Source organism: Ochotona princeps, chromosome 16 (genome assembly GCF_030435755.1).
Source record: "Ochotona princeps isolate mOchPri1 chromosome 16, mOchPri1.hap1, whole genome shotgun sequence".
Taxonomy (NCBI): Eukaryota; Metazoa; Chordata; class Mammalia; order Lagomorpha; family Ochotonidae; genus Ochotona; species Ochotona princeps.
Genome location: NC_080847.1, coordinates 51802607 through 51824641, shown reverse-complemented (window position 1 = coordinate 51824641; position 22035 = coordinate 51802607). Strand labels below are relative to the sequence as shown.

Genomic DNA, 22035 nt, shown 5'->3' with positions numbered 1-22035 from the left:
GGGGACATTAGTCTATGGCGTTGGGGCGTCTGGGATGTGGGACCAGCCCCTCCCATGGATTTGCCATCCCAATCCCTCACACAACTTGACTATGTCACCTTTTGCAAGTGTGACTCAATAAAGATCTTGCCAGGGGCTGGCCCTGACTATCCAAGAGGGTATAATGGAATCCCAGGGGGTCTGAGGAGCTGAAGAAGGAGAGTAAGAGTGAGCGAGAGAGAGAGAGAGAGCATGAGTGACAGCGAGCACTGCAGAAGACACCACACTCCAAGGGATGCTTGTGGCCACTGAAGGCTCAGAAGGCAGGCAGAAAGGGATGCTCCAGGGACCCTCGAGAGGGAGCCAGCACTGCCCAGGACACCAAGTCCTACTTCTTTTTGCATTGTTTTAAAATTTGAAAATATAGAATTTCAGAGAAAGAGAAAGAGAAAGAGAGATCTTCCATCCACTGGTTCACTCCCCAGAGGGCTGCAATGGCCAGAGGTGGGCTGGTCCAGTCAGAAGCCAGCAGCTCCTTCCAGGTCTCTAACGTGATTCGAGTACTTGGGTTAGCCTCTGCAGGTTCCCCAGGTGTGTTAACATGGAGTGGGGAAGTGCAGCAGGTAGGACTCAAATGGGTGCCAAGTGATGGCAGCACCACAGGCAACGGTTTCATCTATTATGCCACAATACCAGCCCAAACTCTGTGTTCACCCCAAGCATGACAGAACAGCCGTGTGGTCTGAAGCCACTGTCTCCTTGGCACATTTCTGCAGCAGCCACAGAAACTAATGAGTACCACTGAAGGGATGCAAATCTGAAAACATTTAAAAAAGATTAAGACTCGCAAATGTCCACGCCAGGGGACTCAGGGACTCAGCCCACAGCCTTGGCGAGCAAATGCCACAGCTGGGAGCAAGGCAATCCTGCCACAGTAGGGCTCATCTCAAACGAGTCTTGTTACACAGCATCTCTGGGATGCGTTCTCTACATAGACGTGGCACCTGTCTATTTGCAACTCTTCCGGCTCCTGGTGGCAGGGAGGTGGTACCTGGGTACCTGGCATGCACCCTGGGACTCACCAGGCACCTGAGTGAGGGCCATGTGTGTGTGTGTGGACTGGGGGCATCTGAGGGATGCCTGCACCACCCTAGAGAGACTACCAAGAGCCTTAGGAGCGGGACCTTGGGCCAGCACGGCTGGTGAGCCCTGGCCCTGCCTCTAGCTGAACGCCTACTCTGTAGTAAGTCACTCCCTCTCCCTGGGTCTTGGCTTTCTAATCCTTAAAATGGGGAGGATATTTCCTGTTCTCGGGATTCTGTTCAGCTTTCTATGTCCCAAAATGTAGATGGGCGAGTGCTTGGCCCGGCAGGTATGATGTGGGCATCCCGTTCCGCAGCAGCGCCTGGGCGTTTCCACTCCTGACTCCAGCTTCCTGCTAGAAAGGAGGAGGCAGAGGCGACCGCCTCGGGAACTGGGGTCCTGTCACTCATGTGGGAGACCTGGACTGATTCCCAAAGGAGGTCCAGCCACTGCAGTCATGAGGGGAGAGTGAACCAGTAGACCTTCACACTTCCTCATTCTCAAATACAAGAAGAGACAAGAAGAAAGAAGGGTAGCCAATGTGGATGCTCATAGCGGCCAGACCAGAAGCCACAGCCCGAGGCGTCAGCACAGGCCCCAGCTCTAGGCAGGAGTGCCGTGGGCTTTCAGGATCTGCAGGAAGAGGAGATTTGGGAATGCAGCTGCTGGGATTTCAGGGTCTGATGCCAAAGGTTTTTAAACTGTGGGCGGACATCACGGGCTGGGGCATCTACCCTCACTGCAGTATCCTGGGCTGTCAGGACCCCCCTCCAACCAGGGGATTCAGGGAGGAGAAAACGTGTGGCGTGAGCACCTGGCCAGGCACTCTGAATCTGTTACCCCTCGAGGCAGCACTTGGCCAGGCCTGCCCCACTGGGTTCCAACAGCCCAGAGACACAGGTCTTCTCATCCCCCTTCTCCAGGTAAGTAGACTGAGGCACAGAGGGAGAATGGCTCACTAGGGGGCATGCGGTCGAAGTGCAGCTCTCCCTACTGCCTTCCTTAAAGCACAGCTCATCTCAGTGGGGGAACCTGCCCAGGAGAGGGGCTGGGGAGGGAGGACAAGCGGGCACTCACCAGACTCCGCTGACGCAGCGCGTGGACAGCGCCCGGGGCATGATCTCCGAGCCTTGCTGCATGAAGCCCCCCACAGGGAACCAGAGGCTGTTGCCTAGCGTGTACTGGTTTTCCAGGATGTGTGGCCGTGCCCGCAGGCAGGGGTGTGGGTTGTACCACTCGTACGGGCTCAGCCTGCAGGGAGACAATGTAGGTGGGTGCACGGGGGACCCAAGTGGGAGGAAAAAGCCAAGACACAAGAAGGTAGACAGAAGCTTGGGGAGAGAAGGGGCAGAGGATGAGGGTGGACGGAGCCGGCAGGGAGGTAAAAGGGAGTGAAGTCGGGGGACTGACAAGGACATGTGATTGCCCCCCCGTCCCACCATCCCAGGCAGTGGGCAGTGGGCTCACCTGGCAGCTAGGAACAGGACACAGCTGACAGCCAGGTAGGCGAGGAGCATGAAGAGCCACACGGCAGGGGAGAAGGGGTCCAGGAAGGAGAAATAGCCAGGCTTGCGGCCCTGCAGGGAAATAGTGAGCCTGTGCCATGCTCCTGGTCCCTGCCCCCAACCCCTGAGGTCCGGAAATGGATGGGTCCAACCGAGGTGCCGTGTGAGTCTGGCTCTGGCTTGCAGCCCCCATGCCAGGCGCACGGTCGGGGTCCCCGGGGTAACCGTACCATGTGCACTCGGTACAGGATGCTGATGCCCAGGGTCATGAAGGGTTTGGAGAAGTCGATGACCTTCTCTCGCTCGGCTGTGATGGTGAATGCAGCCACGGCCAGGTCTGCCTTCTGCTGGAGGGGAGGCAGGGTGGAGGAGAGTGGCCGGGATGGGGGAGAGAGAGATAGGCACTTAGAGAGTGGCCAGGGAGAGAGGGAGAGGGCCTGGGAGCCTGGGCTGGTCCCAGGAGTCCACCTCCTGAACTCAGGCTCCCTGGCCACTTTTCTGCCCCATCCATTCCTTCCTGTCCCCTCCTAGGTCAAGGATACCACTAAGACCCTACTTCCTACACCCAGGCGCTGCCGACAGCCACCAGCGTGAGAGCTCCTCATGCCTTCAGGGACACATGCTCAGTGTCCACTGTGTGCCCAACCCCTCACAGTCCTTCATCTACAGCCATGGCCACCTCCACCCTACTTTACAGATGGGGAAACTGAGTCTTGGGGAGGCACAGAAAGGACAGGAGAGGAGAGAAGGGGAGGGGAGGGGAGAGGAGGAGAGAGAAAAAGAGGGGAGAGGAATAAAGGAAAGGAGAAGGAATGGGAAAGGAGCAAAGGGGAGAGGAGGAGGGGGAGAAGGGAGGAGCAGGGGGAGGGGAGGACAGGGGAGGGGAGGAGAGGAGAGGGAAAAGAGCAGAGGAATGAGGAGGAGGGGGGAGGAGGGAGGATGCGTTGGGAGGGGAGGAGAGGGTGGGGAAACAACAGGCAGGGTGACCTGCAGGTGCGTGTGAAGGCGGTCCCAAGGCCCCAAAGGGCTGGGTGTGGATCAGCGAGAAGGGTTTGGGTTGGAATATGCTGGCCATGTCACTCTGACCCACAGGGACACAAGCCTACCTCCAGCTAATGACAGGATATAGGGTGGGGAGAAGTCGGGCACCTCATCCACCCCATCCAATACACACACTCTGCATGTGTGACTCCACATACAGTCACTTCTACACCACGCGTGTGGACTTAACGTGCCCCCCTCTACACACACATGTGCAGGATGTAGGCCGGCCCAATGATTCAGAAACTACAGACCATGGGGTGCACCTGGAGGCACAGCTCCCCTCCCCCACATGCCGGAGCTCTCCTGCCTCTGCTCAGCGGGCCCACCTGTAGAAAGGTACCGAGCACAGCACTCACTACAACGCCCATCCCAGGGAGCTGGCTCCTGGGGCGCCCTGCCAGACACACTGCCTCCATTCCCAGCCCTCACCTGGGCCGAAGGGTCAGAGACGGAGATGCAAGCCAAGGTCCTGCAGGGCTAGGATTAACAGTGTACGAGGGAAGGAGGCCTGGACAGCACCTGGGCCAGGGAGCCTGGCACAGGCCTCAGTGATGACCTGGCCTGGGGAGAGGTGGCACGGGTCAGAGTAGAACCCACAGTCTCAATCTCACTTGCAGCCAAGCCCCAAACAGAACCTACACTCAGGAGACGACACGGGGACTAACGCACAACCTGGATGATAAGGATGGTGGCTCAGGCCCTGAACACAGTCAAGGCCAGCGACAGTCGGCCCACGACAGGCTGAGAACCAGACCCAAGGTTGCAGTGAGAGAAGAAGCCCGAGATGCAATCCCGGGCTAGGGAGAGCAGAGACAGACCCCACAGGCAACCCTTCTGCTACAAGGAGAGCCAAGGGCCGAGAGGTGAGGCACAGGGCCAGAGTGAGGGTGATGTGGCATCCGCCCAGATAACACAGGGGCCAGGACAGACAGTAGAGCCCTAAGGCTGTGATGTGGCTGGGGCCCAACATGTCGGCTGCATCCCAGAGTGACCTCGGGAACTCGTGGGAGTGAGCATATAGAGCATTTATTCTGTTCCTGTGTCCTTGTCACCTTCATGACCGGAAGCCACTGTGAGAACAGCCACAGCTGACCCTGGAGGCCCCCACAGTGGCTCAGGTGCCCATTTCAGGGGAGGAAGCAGTGGTGTCCCTGATGGGCAGAGGCCAGAGGACCAGGGGGTTGGGGCTGGTGGACCGGGAGGTGGGGCCAGGTGCTTTAGGAACTCCCTTGCCCCATCTCAGGACCTCTCTCCCTGTGGTAGGGGCAGCACCCCCTACTTCCAGAATAATCCACTTCTCTCCACCTCCACTTCCCAGGCCCCAGCCCCGGCGCTCTCCTGACAACTTCATTTGCCTCCTCACTGCTGCCACTCATGACTCCCAATCCATTTCCCAGAGCACCTCAGACCAGAGACCCTGCCTTTCCTGTGATCCACCTGCCCCAGTGCCCTTGCCTCCCGACTCCTTGCTAGCCTCTCTGGATGGCATCCAAGGCTGCGGACAGCTCCCCGGCCAATGTTGGGCCACTGTCCTTTTGTGCAGGCCACTTCCTTTGTGTGATGTACCTTCTGTCCATCCCTCTGGGGTTTTTCCCCTTCCCTCCTGGGGAGTCTCCCATGAACCCACCCACCCTGGACACTACAGGATCTGCACCCTTAGCTCTACCTGCAGAGTACTGGTTTCCTTCTCTGTCTCTGCACCAGCCCATGACTCACAACCCACGGGCCTTTCAGAGGCAGGGCCTGCTGGGGTGCCGTCCATCTCCAGCGCCACCTGGTGGCAGCTCGGAGCCGACTCTCACGTCCCATCCTCTGCAAAGAGCTGGGGAATACCACCTGCCACCGTTCCCAGCCCCAGGCCTCGCAGATGCGCAGACCTCTTCTTCCTAGTGCTGCCACACGGCCTCACGCAGGCCAGAGGCCTGCATTCCCCAGCACACACCCTGTGAGTCCAACATCCAGGGTCACCCCTCAAGAGTTCACTGGGACCCCAGAGCAACCTGTAGGGGGGAGACTGACACCCCCCACCCACTCTACATGCCAAGAAACTAGGGCAGAGTGGGTTAGCTGATGCCAGGATTCATGAACATGTCGCCTTGGGAAGGGGGCCTCACCTATATGCGACCCAAAGCCCTGAGCAGCAGGGGCACCCTAAGCCGGGAGCAGATGTGTGACTCCTCGCCGGATTCTGGGAGACTCAGGAAATGGACACAGACGGATGGGAAGAACCCCCGGACCTCGGCCTCCACCCTCCTCCAACCAACAGTGCCACCCCAGGCAGAAGCCTTCCTCTCCCGGGCACAGCACCCGCTTTCTGTCCTTGTCCTTCAAACTACAAACTGAGCAACTACGCTCTGTGTTCACTGCTTGCACATGCACAGGTCACCACTGACTTGCCCCCCCAGGCGGCAGCTGGAAGGCCCCTAATACGCTCCCTGACCACACCTGGGGCCATGGTGCCCACTATCTAAACTTCACTGTCCACCCCCTGTGAGTCCCTCCACCACATCCATCTTCCCACAGCTTGCTCCCTGAGCCTCCCCTGCCTCACCGCCATGACCTGTGCCATGCGCTAGCCACTATGCCCTTCCCACTTTCACTCATTCGTCCACTCAACAAACAGCAGGAAGGTCTCAGGGGGGAAAAAAATGGAATGCAGATAAGTTTATTTTGATACCAAAAAATGCAAGTCCATGTGCATGGCTTATTAATATACATTCTCTTGATTCTACTGAAACCTCCTTGTATGAATGGACTTTGAGATTTTTTTGGGCACCAAAATAAACTTGTGTTTTCATTTCATTTTCCGTGAGCTGTTTGAAGGCTCCATTCTTATGTTCACTGAGCGCCCTCCACTGGCTGAGTGCAACTCCAGCTTTGCGAACTCAGCAGTAACTGTAAGTGTGCGGTGGTCAAAGACAAAGCAGGGCTCAGAAACAGACTGCAGGCAGCCCCGCCCTGCAAGCTGGAGGCCCTGGGGTGGGAAGGAGCTAGCAACATCCGGGGAGGTTGTGGCAGAGCAGGAGGGGAGGAAAGGCTTGGGGCAGAACCAGAGCCCTGCAGGGCTGTGGGTTGGGACCACACACTGGATTCTGCCCCCACAGCAGTGGAGGGTGTGAGTAGGGGTGATGTCAGAATGGATCACGGGCACAGGAGCTGCTGTGGGGACCATGGAGCCCACAGAAGGTGCCCACTGTGAGGTGGTCAGATCTGGGTTTTGTTCTGAACCCAGGGCAGGAGGCTGGGAGGTTGCGAGCCCCCCTGGGTTCCTCCCTTGGTCTCTGGAACATCCTTTCTGCCTCCTCCTCACCCTTCCTTCCCAGCAAAGACACCCACTTGCTAGAGATGTCTCCCTTCCTCCACTGCTATAAAACCCCTACTGCTGACAACTATTCAGTTTCCAGGATGACATCAGAGAAAATTCAAATGACTAGCCACCTGTGCAAATGACAGAGGGTTGTCTAAGTGCTCCAAACCAATCAAAGGACTTAGGACTTCCTTTGCTCCAAACCCACTCTCTCCACCCAACCCCTGTACAACCCACTTTCCTGCTTTGCCAGCTGTTCCCTGCTGGGAGCTGCCAATAGAGGGCGCCAGCGGGAGATGGCAGGCTGGAGGAAACACAAGGAGGCTGGTCCTGTCGTTTTCCCATTCTTCCGTATGCTGTCCTCTCCCACACTGACTCCAGTTTGCAACACCCCAACACCTGTACGGCCAGCCCCTCCTGTTGATTCTTCAAGACAGGGATTTGATTACCTTCTGCGGGTCTCCTTCAGGACTCCTGACAGTGGGGTGGCTAAACTGGCCCTTGGCGCCAGGTCCAGCCCATCTGCCTGCTTCTGCCAGGGAAGTTTTTTTTTTTTTTTAAGATTTATTCATTTTATTACAGCCAGATATACACAGAGGAGGAGAGACAGAGAGGAAGATCTTCCGTCCAATGTTTCACTCCCCAAGTGAGCTGCAACGGGCCGATGTGCGCCGATCCGATGCCGGGAACCTGGAACCTCTTCCGGGTCTCCCACGCGGGTGCAGTGTCCCAATGCATTGGGCCATCCTCAACTGCTTTCCCAGGCCACAAGCAGGGAGCTGGATGGGAAGTGGAGCTGCCGGGATTAGAACCGGCACCCATATGGGATCCCGGGGCTTTCAAGGTGAGGACTTTAGCCGCTAGGCCACGCCGCCGGGCCCTGCCAGGGAAGTTTTACACACATCGACTCTGGCCCTGCACGGAAAAAGCTAACTGGGAGTTCTTCTCCTGCCCTCTCCCTGGGCTAGTTCACATTTAGAAAATAATTATCTTCACCTGACACCCAGTGGGCAGGACCCAAATGCCATAGAAATGATGGCACACAAATACTGATGGCGACTCAAGCCATGTGGTCACTCCCCAGTGTGGGCAGGTGTGTGGTCATTGGCAGGGCTCAGTGGCAGGGACACAAAGGATTTATAGGATTTATTAAAAGGCAAAGGGCATGGGTTTGTGGCAAACCCTAGCGGTGCACACCATGAGTGCCTAGTGCCACCTGCCCCAGGCCCTGGGCAACAACCCTGCTTGCTTCGGATGTTCCACACATCTCTGCATCTGCCCGCCCATCAGACCCAGGCGGCAGGTCAGCTTGCACTCAGCCTGGACGTGCGGGGACCTTGTGTGTTCAGGGGCTCACTTGCAATGAAATGCCCCATGGGTGCTGGGTGCACATGCCAATGTTGGGGATTCTGCCACCCAAGGGGGCCAGTTTTAGCTTGAGCTGTTCCACTTCCAATTCGACTCTCTACTGATGGCCTGGGAGGGCACCCAAGTGCTTAGGCCCCTGAAACCCATTAGAAAGACCCAGATGGAGCTGCCAGCTGCTGGCTTGGGCCCTGACTAGTCCCAGCCACTGCCGCCATTTGGGGAGTAAACCAGCAGTTGGAAGATTTCTTGTTCTTTCTGTCACTGTGCTTTTCAAGTAAGTAAATAAATAAATCTCTTAGAAGTTGCCACTCAAATCCTCCCCCCCCCAAAAAAAAATCCCAAAACCAGAAAATGTCACCAGCAGCAATCCACAGGGCCCCCTCCTCAGAGTTCTGGGTCTGGTTTGAGTTTTTTCAGTCTTTTCTCTTGTCTGCCTAGCCCTTGGGGGTCCCAATTGCTACCTACATGATCCCCTTAGTTCTCTCATCCCCCTTTCATGTGGCTGTTTAACAAACTTCATACTCAGTCAACAATTCTGTTTGTTAAGTTCTCCCTGTCTAAATAAGTGATAGGATTCTAGCCAAGTCACTGGTGCTGCATTTGTCTCTGGTCTGGATCCTGCAGGGTCAGTGCTCCCCGAGGAAGGCTGTGGGGTGCATGGTCTTGAGAAACAGGAGTGGAAAACAAGGTCTCAGCTAGGGTGGGAGCTCACACCAGCTGCCAAGGGCTGTGTAGATCCACTCCAAGAAAGGTCCCTCATTTGGGGCAGCAACTGCCACTGGAGTTGCTGCCTGATGACGGTGACAGGGATTCATGGTCATCTTCCAAAATCTACCAGCCTCTTCACCACGCTGGCCGGCTGGTGGGGCTCTGCCCTCACCCCCTTACCCGCCCAGCTGGCCACTGCCCTGACTATGCAGTTCCCCTAACACATGCAGATTTGCCTCTGCATTACAGTTCTGGGGATTCTAGGGGCTTCCACCAGGGTCCTGCCACTGTGGCCCTAACTCCGAGGGTCGGCATGCCCCTGAGGGACTCAGTGGGTGCTGTGTCAATCACAGTCATACGGCCAAGAACTGGGAAAAACAAAACAACAAAACAAGGTCCAAGGCCTTCTCAGGCCCCTTTTGGCCAAAGTTGGGCTCAGACTCCAGATAACGCCTTGTTATCTAGTCCTCCTGCAGACTCTGAGTCCCAGCAGGAACAATACCAAAGAATACCTGAGCCAAAGAATACCAAACAAGAATACCAAACAATACCAAACAATACCCAAAGAATACCTGAACCATGCCAGCGCTGGGGATCTGCAGCCGGAAGGCAACCACAATTCACACTGAGAAGGAACCTGAAGGGGAACTGACAAGGGCTTTCCAGGAGACATTTTGACAATATATGACTCAAGTCACCAAAAAGGTCTTTCTCTTTCACACTCACGCTCTCTAGAGAATCCATCCTAAGAGAGGAAGTGAGGTAACACAAACACCTGGAAAATGGTGCCATATTAAAACACAGCTACACATTGGGCCTGGCTCTTTATATTTTACACTTTTTTTTTACACTTTAGCCTCGCTTTGCATGCACCGGGATCTCATATGGTTGCTGGTTCTAATTCTGGTGGCCCCACTTCCCATCCAGCTCCCTGCTTGCGGCCTGGGAAAGCAGTTGAGGACGGACCAAAGTCTTGGGACCCTGCACCTCCGTGGAAGACCCAGATGAAGCTCCAGGCTTCGGAGGATCAGCTCAGCTCTGGCTGTTGCGGCTGCTTAGGGAGTGAATCAATGGACAAAAGATCTTCTTGTCCTCTCTGTTTATCTGACTTTGCAATAAAAACAAAGTAAATCTTAAAACAAAACAAAAACACCAGCTACACGAACGAGTAAATGACAGTACAGCCACATGGGAACTGACATGCAACCATATCAGGTTAAACTGTTCAGAAATTACTTTGAGTTTCTGGATCAGTGAGGACTTTCCTCAAACACTGAAAATGCCCGCTGGTGGCAACGGTGTGGGAAATGTGACATCGTCACGTTCCCTTGGTGGGAATATAAATTGGGACAATCGCAGTGAAGAGCCAACTGGCAGTGGGTGCTTAAAACAACGCCTAGCCTTTGACCCAGCACTTGCAGTGCTTGGAATTTATCCCTCAGGAACACTCCCACTAATCCACTGGCCAAGTTTATGGTGGCACCCGCTACGCTAGCAACGACTGGAAACCACCCAGATGCCCATCAACAGGGGACGAGCTGCATAATTCATGCTTCGGCCACACAACAGAGTCTGTGCATCTGCCTGGATTTCAACCAGGCCTCTCCCACGACCACATCCGGAGAAAAGGGGCTTCCCAACCCTACCAACCCCACGCCCCAGAAGCCCCAACCAAACCCAGCAGGCAGCACCAGTGCCTCTCTGCTTCCTTGGGCACACCTAACCTGGCAGCATGTCTGACTCTGTGGTCCCTCAAGCCCAGGTCAAGGCTGCCACCTGCCTGCTCCTCCTCAGTTTCCCTGACTGGCCATCCTGTTTCCACTCCTACCCAACTGTAGCTACTTCCCAAGATGGCAGCCACAGTCATGGCTTCCAAACAATTTAAACCTTAGTTCTAGGGCCCGACACGATTGCCTAGTGATTAAAATCCTCATCTACAATGTGCTGGGATCCTATATGAGCACCGGTTTTTGTCTCAGCTGTCCCACTTCCCATTCAGCTCCCTGCTTGTGGCCTGGGAGAGCAGTCAAGGATGGCCCAAAGCCTTGGGACCCTGTACCCACATGCGAGACCCGGAAGAGGCTCCTGGATGGGCTGTGGATTGGCTCAGCTCTGGCCGTTTTGAGGCCACTTGGGGAGTAAATCAGCAGATGGAAGATCTTTCTCTCTTTCTCTCCTTCTCTCTGTGACTCTGACTTTCTAATAAAAAAAAAAAATAAATAAGTAAATAAAAAGGACTTATAAACCTTAGCTCCAGGGAGTACACCCACACAATAAAATATTATTCAGCCACAAAAAGGGATGTGGTGCTAACTCCTGGCTGGCCTGAATGACAGAACCTAGACACGAAAGCTCACATTTGGGGTGACTCCACCTATGTGACATGTCCACCCCAGGGAAGTCCATAGAAAGATGGGGGCTGCAGGGCAGTAGGAAAGAGGAATAGGAAGAGATTGCTTAATGTGCTAAGGATCCTTTGGGGGTGATGAAGTTTGGAGACTCGATAAAAATGTGGTGTTAGCACAACACTGAATGTACTCTTTAAAATAGCAAATCTTATGTCACATGAATTTCACCTCAATAAAAGGAAAAGAGAATAAAAGATCCCAATATATTCTGTGCTTAACATTAACCAACAGAGTGGGTTAAGCCACCCCTTGGAATGCCTACATCTGAGTGCCAGTTTTGTCCCTCCTTGCTAATGCGCCTGGGAAAGCAGCAGAGGACAGTCCAAGTGCTTGGCCCAGGTCTGGCCAAAGTGAACCAACAAGTGCAGGATCTCTTCCTGCTTTTATTGTTTTGCCTTTCAAATTAACAAGCACATTTCTCAAAAATACAAAGTGGCTTCACAATATATAAAACAACACCCCAGCACCTTAGCAGTAGCTGTGTGGCCCGGTCATCCGCGATCAGGGCCCTTTATACCACTCCCCACCCGTGAGCTGCAGCGGCCCCTCCCCTCAGGACACACCAGATGTGTCCCCCTCTCGGGCCTTCACACTCTCGCCCTCCACCTAAAGGACACAACCTCAGGCCCCGGGCATTCACTCTGAAGTACTTACTGAGTATCTGCTGGATCACAGACAAAGCCCTGACCTTGGTACCCCTGCTCCCAGGGTGCTTCCCCGAACCCCCTTCCTCAACCCAGTCTCTCTTGCTTTTTATCTTTCTGTTGCTCTGCCTTTCAAATAAAAATAAATTTTTACAAATAAAAAAGAAGGGGCCTAGCACAATGGCTAAGTGACTAAATACTCACCTTGCACATGCCAGGATCTCATGTGGATGCTGGCTTGTGTCCCAGGTGCCCCACATCCCATCCAGCTCCCTGCCTGTGGCCTGGGAGAGTAGTGGAGGATGGCCCAAAGCCTTGGGACCCTGCACCCATGCGGGAAACCCAGAAGAAGCTCCTGGCTTCCGATGGGCTCAGCTCTGGCCATTGTGGCCATTTGGGAAGATTTCTCTCTCTGTCTCTCCTTCTCTCTGTAAATCTGACTTTACAATGCAAATAAATCCTTAAAAAAAGAAAAAGCAATGGATAACGTCCCTGGTTCCTGACTTTGGCCTGGCCCAGACTTGGCTATTGTGGTCATCTGGGACATGAACCAGCAGATGGAAGCTGTCACCGGTTCTCTCCGTCCCCTCCCCCTGTGCCTCTGCCTTTCAAATATAGAAATAAGATCTTAAAAAAGGAAATATATGATTTGGGACACGTGTATCCCCTATTAGAGAACCTGGGTTCAAGTCTAGGCTCCATCCTCAATCCCAGCTTCCTGCTTCTGTGCACCTGAGCAGGCAGCAGGCGACAGCTTACAAGTTCCCCAGAACCCACGCGGGAGCTCTGGATTGAGGTCCTGGCTCCTGCCTCCAACCTGACCCAGCACCAGCTGCTACAGGCATCTGAGGAGAGAACCAGCCATGGGAGATCTCTTTCAAGTGAAATAAATAAGTAAATAAATCAACTGAAAGGTAACATTTCTCACATGATCTTTTTTGTTTTGTTTTTGTTTAGAGATTTACTTATTTTTATTGAAAAAGGCAATTTTTGTTTGTTTGTTTGGAAAGTCAGATAAACAGAGAGAGGAGGAGAGACAGAGAAGAACATCTTCTATCTGCTGATTTACTCCCCAAGTGCCTGCAATGACCAGAGCTGAGCTGATCCGAAGCCAGAAGCCCGGATTCTTCCAGGTCTCCCACAACGGGTGCAGGGTCCCAAAGCTTTGGGTTGTCCTCGGCTGCTCTCCCAGGCCACAAACAGGGAGCTGAATGGGAAGCAGGGCCTGGCAGGATTAGAACCAGTGCCCACATGGGATCCTGGCATGTGCAAGGCGAGGACTTTAGCAGCTAGGCTACCGCACCAGGCCCTAGAAAGGCAGTATATTTTATAAAGAGAAGGATCGACAAAGATCTTCTGTCTGCTTGTTCACTCCTCAAGTGGCCGCAATAGCTGGAGCCGAGCCGATCCAAAGCCTAGAGCCAGGAGCCTCCTCTGGGTGAGTGCAGGGTCCCAAGGCTTTGGGCCATCTTCTGCTGCTTGCCCAGGCTACAACCAGGGAGCTGAATGGAAAGTGGAGCAGCAGAGACATGAACCGGTGCCCATACGGGATCCAGACATGTAAGGCGAGGATTTAGCCACTGAACCACTGCACTGGGCCCCACACAATTCAAAAACATTTTTAAAAAGTTGGAAATGTCCTAAAAAATAAAAACAAAATAAATAAGTAGCAGCATTGTGGCAAGTAGATTAGCAGCCATTTACAATGCTGGCATTACATTCTGGATTGCTACTTCAGGTCTCGGATGGTCTGCTTCTAACCAGCTCCTTGCTAAAACACCTTGGGAAGGCAGAGGCTAGTCGTCCGGGTGCCGGGGTGCGCAGCATCCACGTGGGAAGCCAGGATGGAGCTGCCTGGCTTTGGTCTGCTGCAGCGCAGGCTGTTGCAGCTGTTTGGGAACTAAAGCAGCAGATGGACAATGTTTCTGTCTCCCCTCTCTCTGTCACTCTGCCTTTCAGATAAATAAATACCCACATACCATATCAGAATGCTCAGCTCCAACTCTGCTCTGACTCCTGGCTCTTGCTGATGTTACCTCGGGAGGTGGCAGGTGATGGTTCCAGCGCTCGGACCCCTGCCAGCCACGTGAGAAACCTGGAATGAATTCCTGCCGTCTGGCTTAGGTCCTCACCTAAGCCCTGGCCCAGCCCTGGCTGTTGTAGATGTTTGGGGGGTGGACCAGCAGAGGAGCACTGTCTGTCTCTTTGACTCTCGAATGAATAAGCTTTTCAAATAAAGCAGGGCTATGAGTACTAACCCAGAAAGACAAGATGTAAATGAAAAAGTGTATCATACAATGGGTATACTGGATGTCACTTTTAAATAACATTTTTAAAAGTTTAAACTTTATGGATTTGAAAGAGGGAGGGGGAAAAGACTGAGCGAGTGTCCACCTGTGGATTCACTCCCCAGTGGAGCGGCCGGGATTAGAACCCATGCCCATATGGGATCCCAGTACATTCAAGGTGAGGACTGCAGCCACTAGGCTACCGTGCCGGGCCCAGAAAATCTTTGAGGACATGCAGACACGCTTACAACTCTTTGATGTATGCATACATTCTGTGCAAAAATGGAATTATACTGAGTACAAAGATGGTTTACATAACCTAAAACAATACAGAATGCAAAATTTTAAAAACTGTGATTCAAAATTCTATCTGAATAATGAACTAGTTTTTGAAAGCATAAAAGAGAGGCATGCTATAATTGTATTCCCTTTCTTCTTCATACCTGCTTGTGTTTTTTACAGTGAGTAAAAACATTAGCATTTTGGGGGCTGGTGTTGTGGCACAACAGGTTAAGCTGCCGCCTGTGACATCTGCATCCCATATGGGCACGGTTAGCTGTTTCACTTCCGATCCAGCTCCCTGCTAACGTGCCTGGGAAAGCAGCAGGTGAGAGCCCAAACGTCTGGGCCCCTGCCACCCACGTGGGGGACTCAGACACAGTTCCTGGCTCCTAACACACAGTTCCTCAGCCCCAATTATTGTGGCCACTGGGGAATGAATGAGCAGACAGAAGATCTCTCTCTCTCTCTCACTCTTCCTTTCAAATAAGTAAATGTTAGTATTACAAGATGAATACAGCATGCTACTTGAAAATGGAAATCCATGGGACTTAGTGGAAGTCCAGGAGACAGAGCTGGTAGAGCGCTGTGATCCGAAGCTGAACCCTGCCATGATACGCTCAGCAAAACTGCTCTGGGCGGGGCCGGGGGAATGTGTGTGTCTGAGTACAGGGTGTGTGTATGCATGAGTATGAGACATGCATGTGTGTACAGACAGATGGGATATGTGGGGGGGTGTTTGTGTGTACAGGGTGTGTGTGTACACCTGTATGGCATGTGTTGGGGGGTACTGTGTGTGGAGTGTGTGTGTATATGAAGTATGGATGGGGTGGCAGGGTGTATGCACATGTATGGGGTGTGTGTGTGTATGAGCTATATAAGTGTGTGTGGAGTGTGTGTGCATGGCATGCGTGCACATACATACATACACATGTGCACACTACAGGGAGACTGGGCAGCACCTATACAGAGCCCACGACAGAACCAATCATTCACTTGGCACCAAGGTGTGGACTAGTACCCACTGTGTACTAGGCCCTGTGCTGAAGAGAGGATGGCACGGGTGAGGTGGGTTGGCATCGTGCTGGCCACAACAGTACCTGTGTCCCACACTCACACAGGTCATAGTTCCCTCCAACCGAGGAGTCATTATTTTTTTCCATATTAGGAAACACCGAGACTCAGAGGCGGAGCCACATTCCTGCATGTCGCAGGAACAAATCCAAATTCTTTGTGAGGGCTCCCAGACCCCAGAGCTCACACCTCCACCCACAGCCTGCGACCGGCCCATGCCAATGGTGACTATCAGCAGGGAACACCTGTGCGCCAGAGCTTCACTAACGTTCAAGCAGGCAAGCTCCTGAAGCTCTGAGAAGGAGACAACCTTGTTCCTCAAGGAAACAGAGATGTGCAGGGAGGTGAAGTGGTTCCCAGGGATCTCATAACACCACAGGACTTAAGCTGGTCCTATCTGGCTCTGGACCAGTGTGTGGCGCCCAGCCCCTCCTACGGGATCAGGGACCTAGCTGTCCCCTAGTGTAGGTAGCTGACGGCTCTCACCTCTGCTGGTGGAACCTCTTGTCTGAGGTCCTGACCCTCTACCTGTCTGTCAGTGGGGTTATAAATGCCTGACAGCTGGGGCCCAGCATAGTAGCCTAGTTGCTGAAGTCCTCATCTTGCACATGCCAGGATCCCAAATGGGCACTGGTTCATGTCCCAGTTGCCCCACTTCTCATCCAACTCCCTGTTTGTGGCCTGGGAAAGCAGTAGATGAAAACCCAAAGCCTTGGGACCCTGCACCCGTGTGGGATACCTGGAGGAGGTTTCTGGCTCCTGGCTTCAGACTGGCTCGGCTCTGGCCGGCTGTTGTGGCCACTTGGGGAGTGGACCAGGGATGAAAGATCTTTCTCTCTGTCTTTCTTTCTCTCTATAAATCTGACTTTCCAATGAAAAATGAATAAATCTTTAAAAGAAAGAAGGAAAAGGAAACAAGCCTGGGAGAGACACCCTTGACGCAACCCTGGGCTTTGGGGCCGAGCCCTTTGCTAGTGAGCCCCATTCCTTGCAGGGGAGCAGGAGAGGGAACCCCGGTGGCCATGGAGACCACTGGGGGCGTGCAAGTAAGGAACACCTGGTATGTTCGCAGCAGCAGTGCCTGCAGCACTGCCAGCCATGGCCACAGCTCAGCTCAGACCAGCAAACCAAGCCCCGCCCATCCTGCCACTCCCAGCCTGCTCCTCCTGCCCCAGCCAGCTACAGGAGAGAAGTCTGTCTGGCTCCTGCAGCCCTACCCAGGCAGAAACCAAGCCCTGGCACTCTCCAGCCCCTCCTCTGGCCCCAGGCCTGCCATCTGCTCCTGCCTCCTTACTGGTGTGGCTGCCACTGCTGGCCCTGTCTCCAGCCTACTCCCTTGAGCTAGCTTGGATCCCTTTGAGGGCATCCCTGGACCTGCTGCTGAAGTCCACACCCTTTAGCCAGCACCGTAGGAGCAAGGCCAGGCTTGGCTTGTTCACTACTGTGTCCCTTGTGTAGAGCATAAGGCCTGGCACACAGTAGGCACTCACTAGCTACAGACTAGACAGACAACGGGTGAGCATACGAATGTTAGCATGAGTTGGCCACATCAACAGGAATAAACATGGCAACAATCAAAACAGGGCACATGGACATAGCACCTGCCACTCACCCGCCAGTGTCTCTCCCTGCTAAGCCCTTTGCGCGGATTCATCCATTTCAGGCTTGCAATAACCCTATGTGCAAGGGGCTATTATTTCCCCAGTTTTACAGATGCAAATGCGAAGCCAAAGGGAGGGCAAGTAACTTGTCAAAGGTCACACAGCTGCGGCAGGAGCCAGGGTTACAATCAAGTGACATTCACATGACCCAGCTGTTGTATCCCAAGGCACACACATTCAGATTCTTACAAGGGGTCAGGTGGCTACAAACTGGACTGCCACAGCCAGCCTCCTGCCTGTACTGGCATCCGATTTACAGGCGTGTTGCTCAGGTTGCTTGGAGCTGCTAATTTCCCTATGAAAGGAAATTTCGCAGGCAGTGGTGGCAGTCACGGTGAGGGGCGGGGAGGGGTCGTGTGCAGCTCTGGGACTCCTAGCCGAGGCCTATCTCACCAAGTGTTTCTTCAGCCTTTAAGTTTTAAAACTCGCCCTGGAGTGGAGCCTCAGGCCCTGCCTGTTGGGTGAGGGGCCCAAGTCCCCAGACTCAGGGGACATCCCCAACTCCGCCTCCATCAAAGCAGCTTCACTTTCGTCTAGGGTTCTGAGGGAGCTTTCATTGGAAAGAAAGTTTTGCCATTTGAAATAACTTGAAACTCAGTGCCCTGAGGGATAAATGTCCTTGTCATGCAGAGCGGCCCTCTTGTGTCTGCCCTGGTGACATTCACGTCTCGGATGCAGGAGAGAGACAGCCAAGTCAATGTCAAGCCACCGGCCTGCTCAGTCACCAGCGGTGTCCAAGCTCCTGCCTCCGGGTGTTCCCTACCCCCAGTCCGCCACTCCGGCTTTTCCACCTGGAGTGAAAAGAGGATGCTTGGGACGAGAGTGTCCGAGCTCCACTACCAGTTCAATTCCTGCAAATACGTCATGGGGGCAGGGGTCAGCAGTCCTGGCTCCAGGGATCGGCTCCCCAGCGCTCCTGTCATGGACCCAGATCAATTTCACAACTCCCAGTTGGCCTTGGCCACTGTGGGCATCTGGGGAGTGAACAGGAGATCGTGCCCTCTGTCTTTTAAATAAATAAAATATTTTTTTTTTTTGGAAGTACATATGAGGCCTAGTATCTGTGCCCTTCCTCAGACCCGGAAGGTTTTAGCCTCATCTTAGGGAGGGTCAAACTGAGGGTACGAGGAGAGAAATCAGTCACCCATGGATTCCAAGCCAGGCTGTCTGACTCCAAAATACTGCACTCTTCTCTACCACCTCCCACAGCTCTGCCTCTCATCCCTCCTCACCTTCATCCAGATCCCGCCCACACTGGGCCCAGCTGGCTCTCCCAGCGCACCCCACCCTCACATCCCTGCAAGTGCTGCTTCCTCAGCTCCAGATGCACCTCCTCCTCTGCACCCTGCCCCTCCTCACTGACTCCTCACACCATCTGGGGATTGGCTTGGAAGTCACCTCTTCTGGGAAGCCTGCCCTGGATCCCCCAGCTGGATCCAGCACCTGCTCTGAGTTCCCCCATCATGCCCAAGGTGGTTTCGTGTTCTGGTCCCATACTATCCTGCAACCCAGAGACTCTGACGTTTTTGAAGACATGGAGCTCAAGTCCCACACCCAGCAAGGAGCAAGGTACACAGCAGATGCAGCAGGTGCTCAATAAACCCCGCTAAGTGAGAATGTGAGTTCAGCCCTCGGTGTTGGCAATGTGTCTGATGCCCCACGGCAGGTTCGGGGCTCAGTGCACACGGAAGATGCAGTCTCCACTCCCAGCCCTGCCTGCTGCTTCCCTGACCACCCCATTGCTTCCACTCACTCAGTGTCTCTGAGGACCAACTGCATGCAGGTAATGTTAAAACAAGACACAGAAGGGATATGTGGCCATTCTTCCCTGGCCCTGACCCACAGTGCCCACTGGGAGCCCTGAATGCCTCTTTACTTTTTTTCTCTTGCCCTAGACCCGGCTCGGCCGTACCCGGTTGATGAGTTCGCCGACCATGCCCGTCCAGGAGCCGTTGGGCTCAGGTGCCCCGTACAGCCCGTCTTCCACCAGCCGCAGGCGGTAGCGGAAGCGCAGCAGCTCAGCCAGCTCCCGCAGCATGTCCACGCAGAAGCCCTCAAAGCGCTCGTTGCCCGACAGGGCCTGGAAGTTAGGCCGCCGCATGACATATGGGTTCTCCTGCATGGGCACAAGAGAACAGAGCTCAGAGGCCAGGCCTTTTGTTGGTGCAAGGCAAGGTTGGAAACCAGAGCCCAGGCTAGGGCCCAGAGGCCTGCCATGGCCACCCAGAGCAGAGGTTTGGTCACAGAGTTGGGGGTGTGCAGAGGGCCGGGGTCACTGCCCAGTCCTCACTTGGAAATGCTCAGAGTGGGGAGGGGCTGGGAGCTGGGCGATGGCACTTTGACCCTGCTGCCCTGGCAGATGGCAGGGATGCATTCCCATTTCCTCTGCCAACTCCACCTTCCCAGGTCTGATTCAAACCCTCCAGTAAGTCAGAGAGAACCAGACTGGGGAAATGAGGTCTGTGTCAACGGGAGAGGGAGTTCCCAAAGAGATGTTCCCCCTGCACCCCAAGTCAGCCACGGGCACACACCTCGCTGGCTTTCTAGACTCCATTCCACCCCCCAGTGCCCAGGAGCAATACACTTCTATCTTTTCTGTTCCAACTGACTTCATTTTCTCACGGGGCCAGTAATGACTCACTACACCAACTCAGTGAGCTGCCAATGGTCAAAAAGGGGATCCCCCACCAGGATTGAGTTCCGGCCCAAAGCTGCCATGCAGGAAGCAGGCATGAGACGCCAGATGGTGCAATTTCAAGAGAATTTGGAAACCTAGATTGTTTTATGAAACCTCCTGATTCTAAATGCTAGCAACCAATTAAAAAAAAAAAAAAAACCTGCTTTGCAGGCCCGACACAGGCATCTGTGCTGCAGGTGACCTGCAGCCTTCTCTTACATTGATGTCTATTTCTAAGATGCTCCAGCCAACTTTACGGATTCCACTGGTGCCAACGAAACACAAGGTTTCAAGCTATGCTCACAGGAGGTCTAGGAAGGTGACAATATCAAAAAGGACCCTAACTCGACAAGGTTTCTGTCCTGATGTTGTCTGCCACCTTGGATAATGAGCTGAAAGACTTGGGCTTAGGAAACAGCCAGGAGAGAAGGCTCTGGCAGTACCCCCCATGGTGGTAACTGTGTGTCCAGCACCTGCCCTCTGTGTTTTCTCTATTACTTCACTTGAATTCCTGAGTCTCCTGAGATGTGGGGCAGGGTGTGGTAGACTCTGTACCCAAGAGGCTCATACAGGCCTAGTGCTCTCTGTTTCTTCTCATTCATTCAACACTTTGTGGCCCCCCAGGTTAAGCTGCCCTCTGCAATGTCAGCATCCCATAGCACAGTACTGGTGTGAGTTCCAGCTGCTCTGTTTCCAATCCAGCACCCTGCTAATATACCCAGGAAAGCAGCAAAAGATGGCTCAAGTGCTTGGGCCCGTGTCACCCATGTGGGAGACCCAGATGGAGTTTCTGGCACCTGGTTTTAGCCTGGGCCAGCCCCGGTGGTTATGGACATAACTCTGGGAAAGACCTGAACACAGTACTTGGCCGCTCCCGCCATCACTCAGTGGTGAAGCTGAAGGTCACTGGTCTTCTGCTGGGCCTCACTGGCCTTGAGGCTCACACTGGCTGACAGAAGTGCCAGAGGCAATGCTACATGGACTCCCCAGTCTCCAGAAAAGCAGTGTGAGTATGCCTGCGCCAGCCTGCTGGAGGAAGAGTGTGCCCACCAACGGCCAGCCCTGGTAGCCACTACAGACCTTCCGGACCAGTCCAGCCAACAGCTGGGAACAGCCACAGAGTTGTGAAAAATAGTGAAGCAATATTGTTCAATATCTGTGGCAGCAGACACACTTTCCTACCTTGAGGCCAGGCCCTGCCGCAAGCCCTGAGCTCCAGGACCCCGCGGGGCCCTGCAGCTGAGAAGCACAGGGACAGGAGGGGAGATGAGTGTTTGCCTCTCCCCAGCACACTGCTTTTCCAAATCCCCATCCGTGGGACTTGCAGCAGGAATATGAGAGAATGCTAATAATAGCGGCGGCAGCTAGCGTTTCTCGTGGGCTCGCTGTGTGACAGCTCTTGTGTCAGCGTGGGAGGTCGGTATTATTACCTCGGGTGCGGGGACAAGGACGCCAAAGACCAGGGACGTCAAGCCCTGAGTGGCTAAGAAGGACAAGATGCTCTGACCCAGAACTCTGCTCTCAAGGCCAGTGCCAGACATGAACTCAAACGGATGGAACCAGAGGGTGGATGAGAGAGAGGCCAGACCGAGACCTGGGTCACGTGTTGAAATGGAAGAATCGGAAATGGATTCTCCCGGAGGCAGTCTCCGGTGCTGGAGCCATGAGGCTCTACAGTTGCTTCCTTGATCCTCTGAGCATGAGATGAAGGGTCAGGGAGCCACAGTGGGCAGTCCAAGGCCACATGGCCACACCCTGCCAATATCCACCTGTAAGTGCCAGCCTGGGAAAACTGACTTCAAGGTCTCAGGATCAGGATGCAAGTTGAAAAATCACAGAGACAGGTTCTACACATGGAACTCAAGGTCAGAAAACAGGATCTAGGAGCCCCAGGCCTGTAGCACAATGGGGCCCTAGGGGAGCCTTGGGTCCAGCATTCTGATTTTTCTAAAAAGCATCTTAAGCAGAAGTCTGACACAGCAGCTGGGCCGCAGGCTATTCTGCCAAGGC

At 54.0% G+C, this 22035-nt stretch overlaps 1 protein-coding gene across 5 annotated transcripts in view; it reads right to left on the bottom strand.

The window, feature by feature from the left end:
* The window catches only part of GRIK5 (glutamate ionotropic receptor kainate type subunit 5), a 53374-nt gene that overhangs the window by 12098 nt on the left and 19241 nt on the right, over positions 1 to 22035 (bottom strand). For 4 of the 5 annotated variants that reach the window (XM_058674603.1, XM_058674604.1, XM_058674605.1 and 1 more), the window contains 4 exons: positions 19261 to 19464; positions 2798 to 2914; positions 2530 to 2639; positions 2140 to 2313 (listed from right to left, as the gene is read on the bottom strand). In XM_058674603.1, the coding sequence (XP_058530586.1) occupies positions 2140 to 2313; positions 2530 to 2639; positions 2798 to 2914; positions 19261 to 19464 (605 nt within the window). The remainder of the gene's footprint in view (positions 1 to 2139; positions 2314 to 2529; positions 2640 to 2797; positions 2915 to 19260; positions 19465 to 22035) is intronic. The other variant, XM_004597973.2, reaches the window with a different exon arrangement.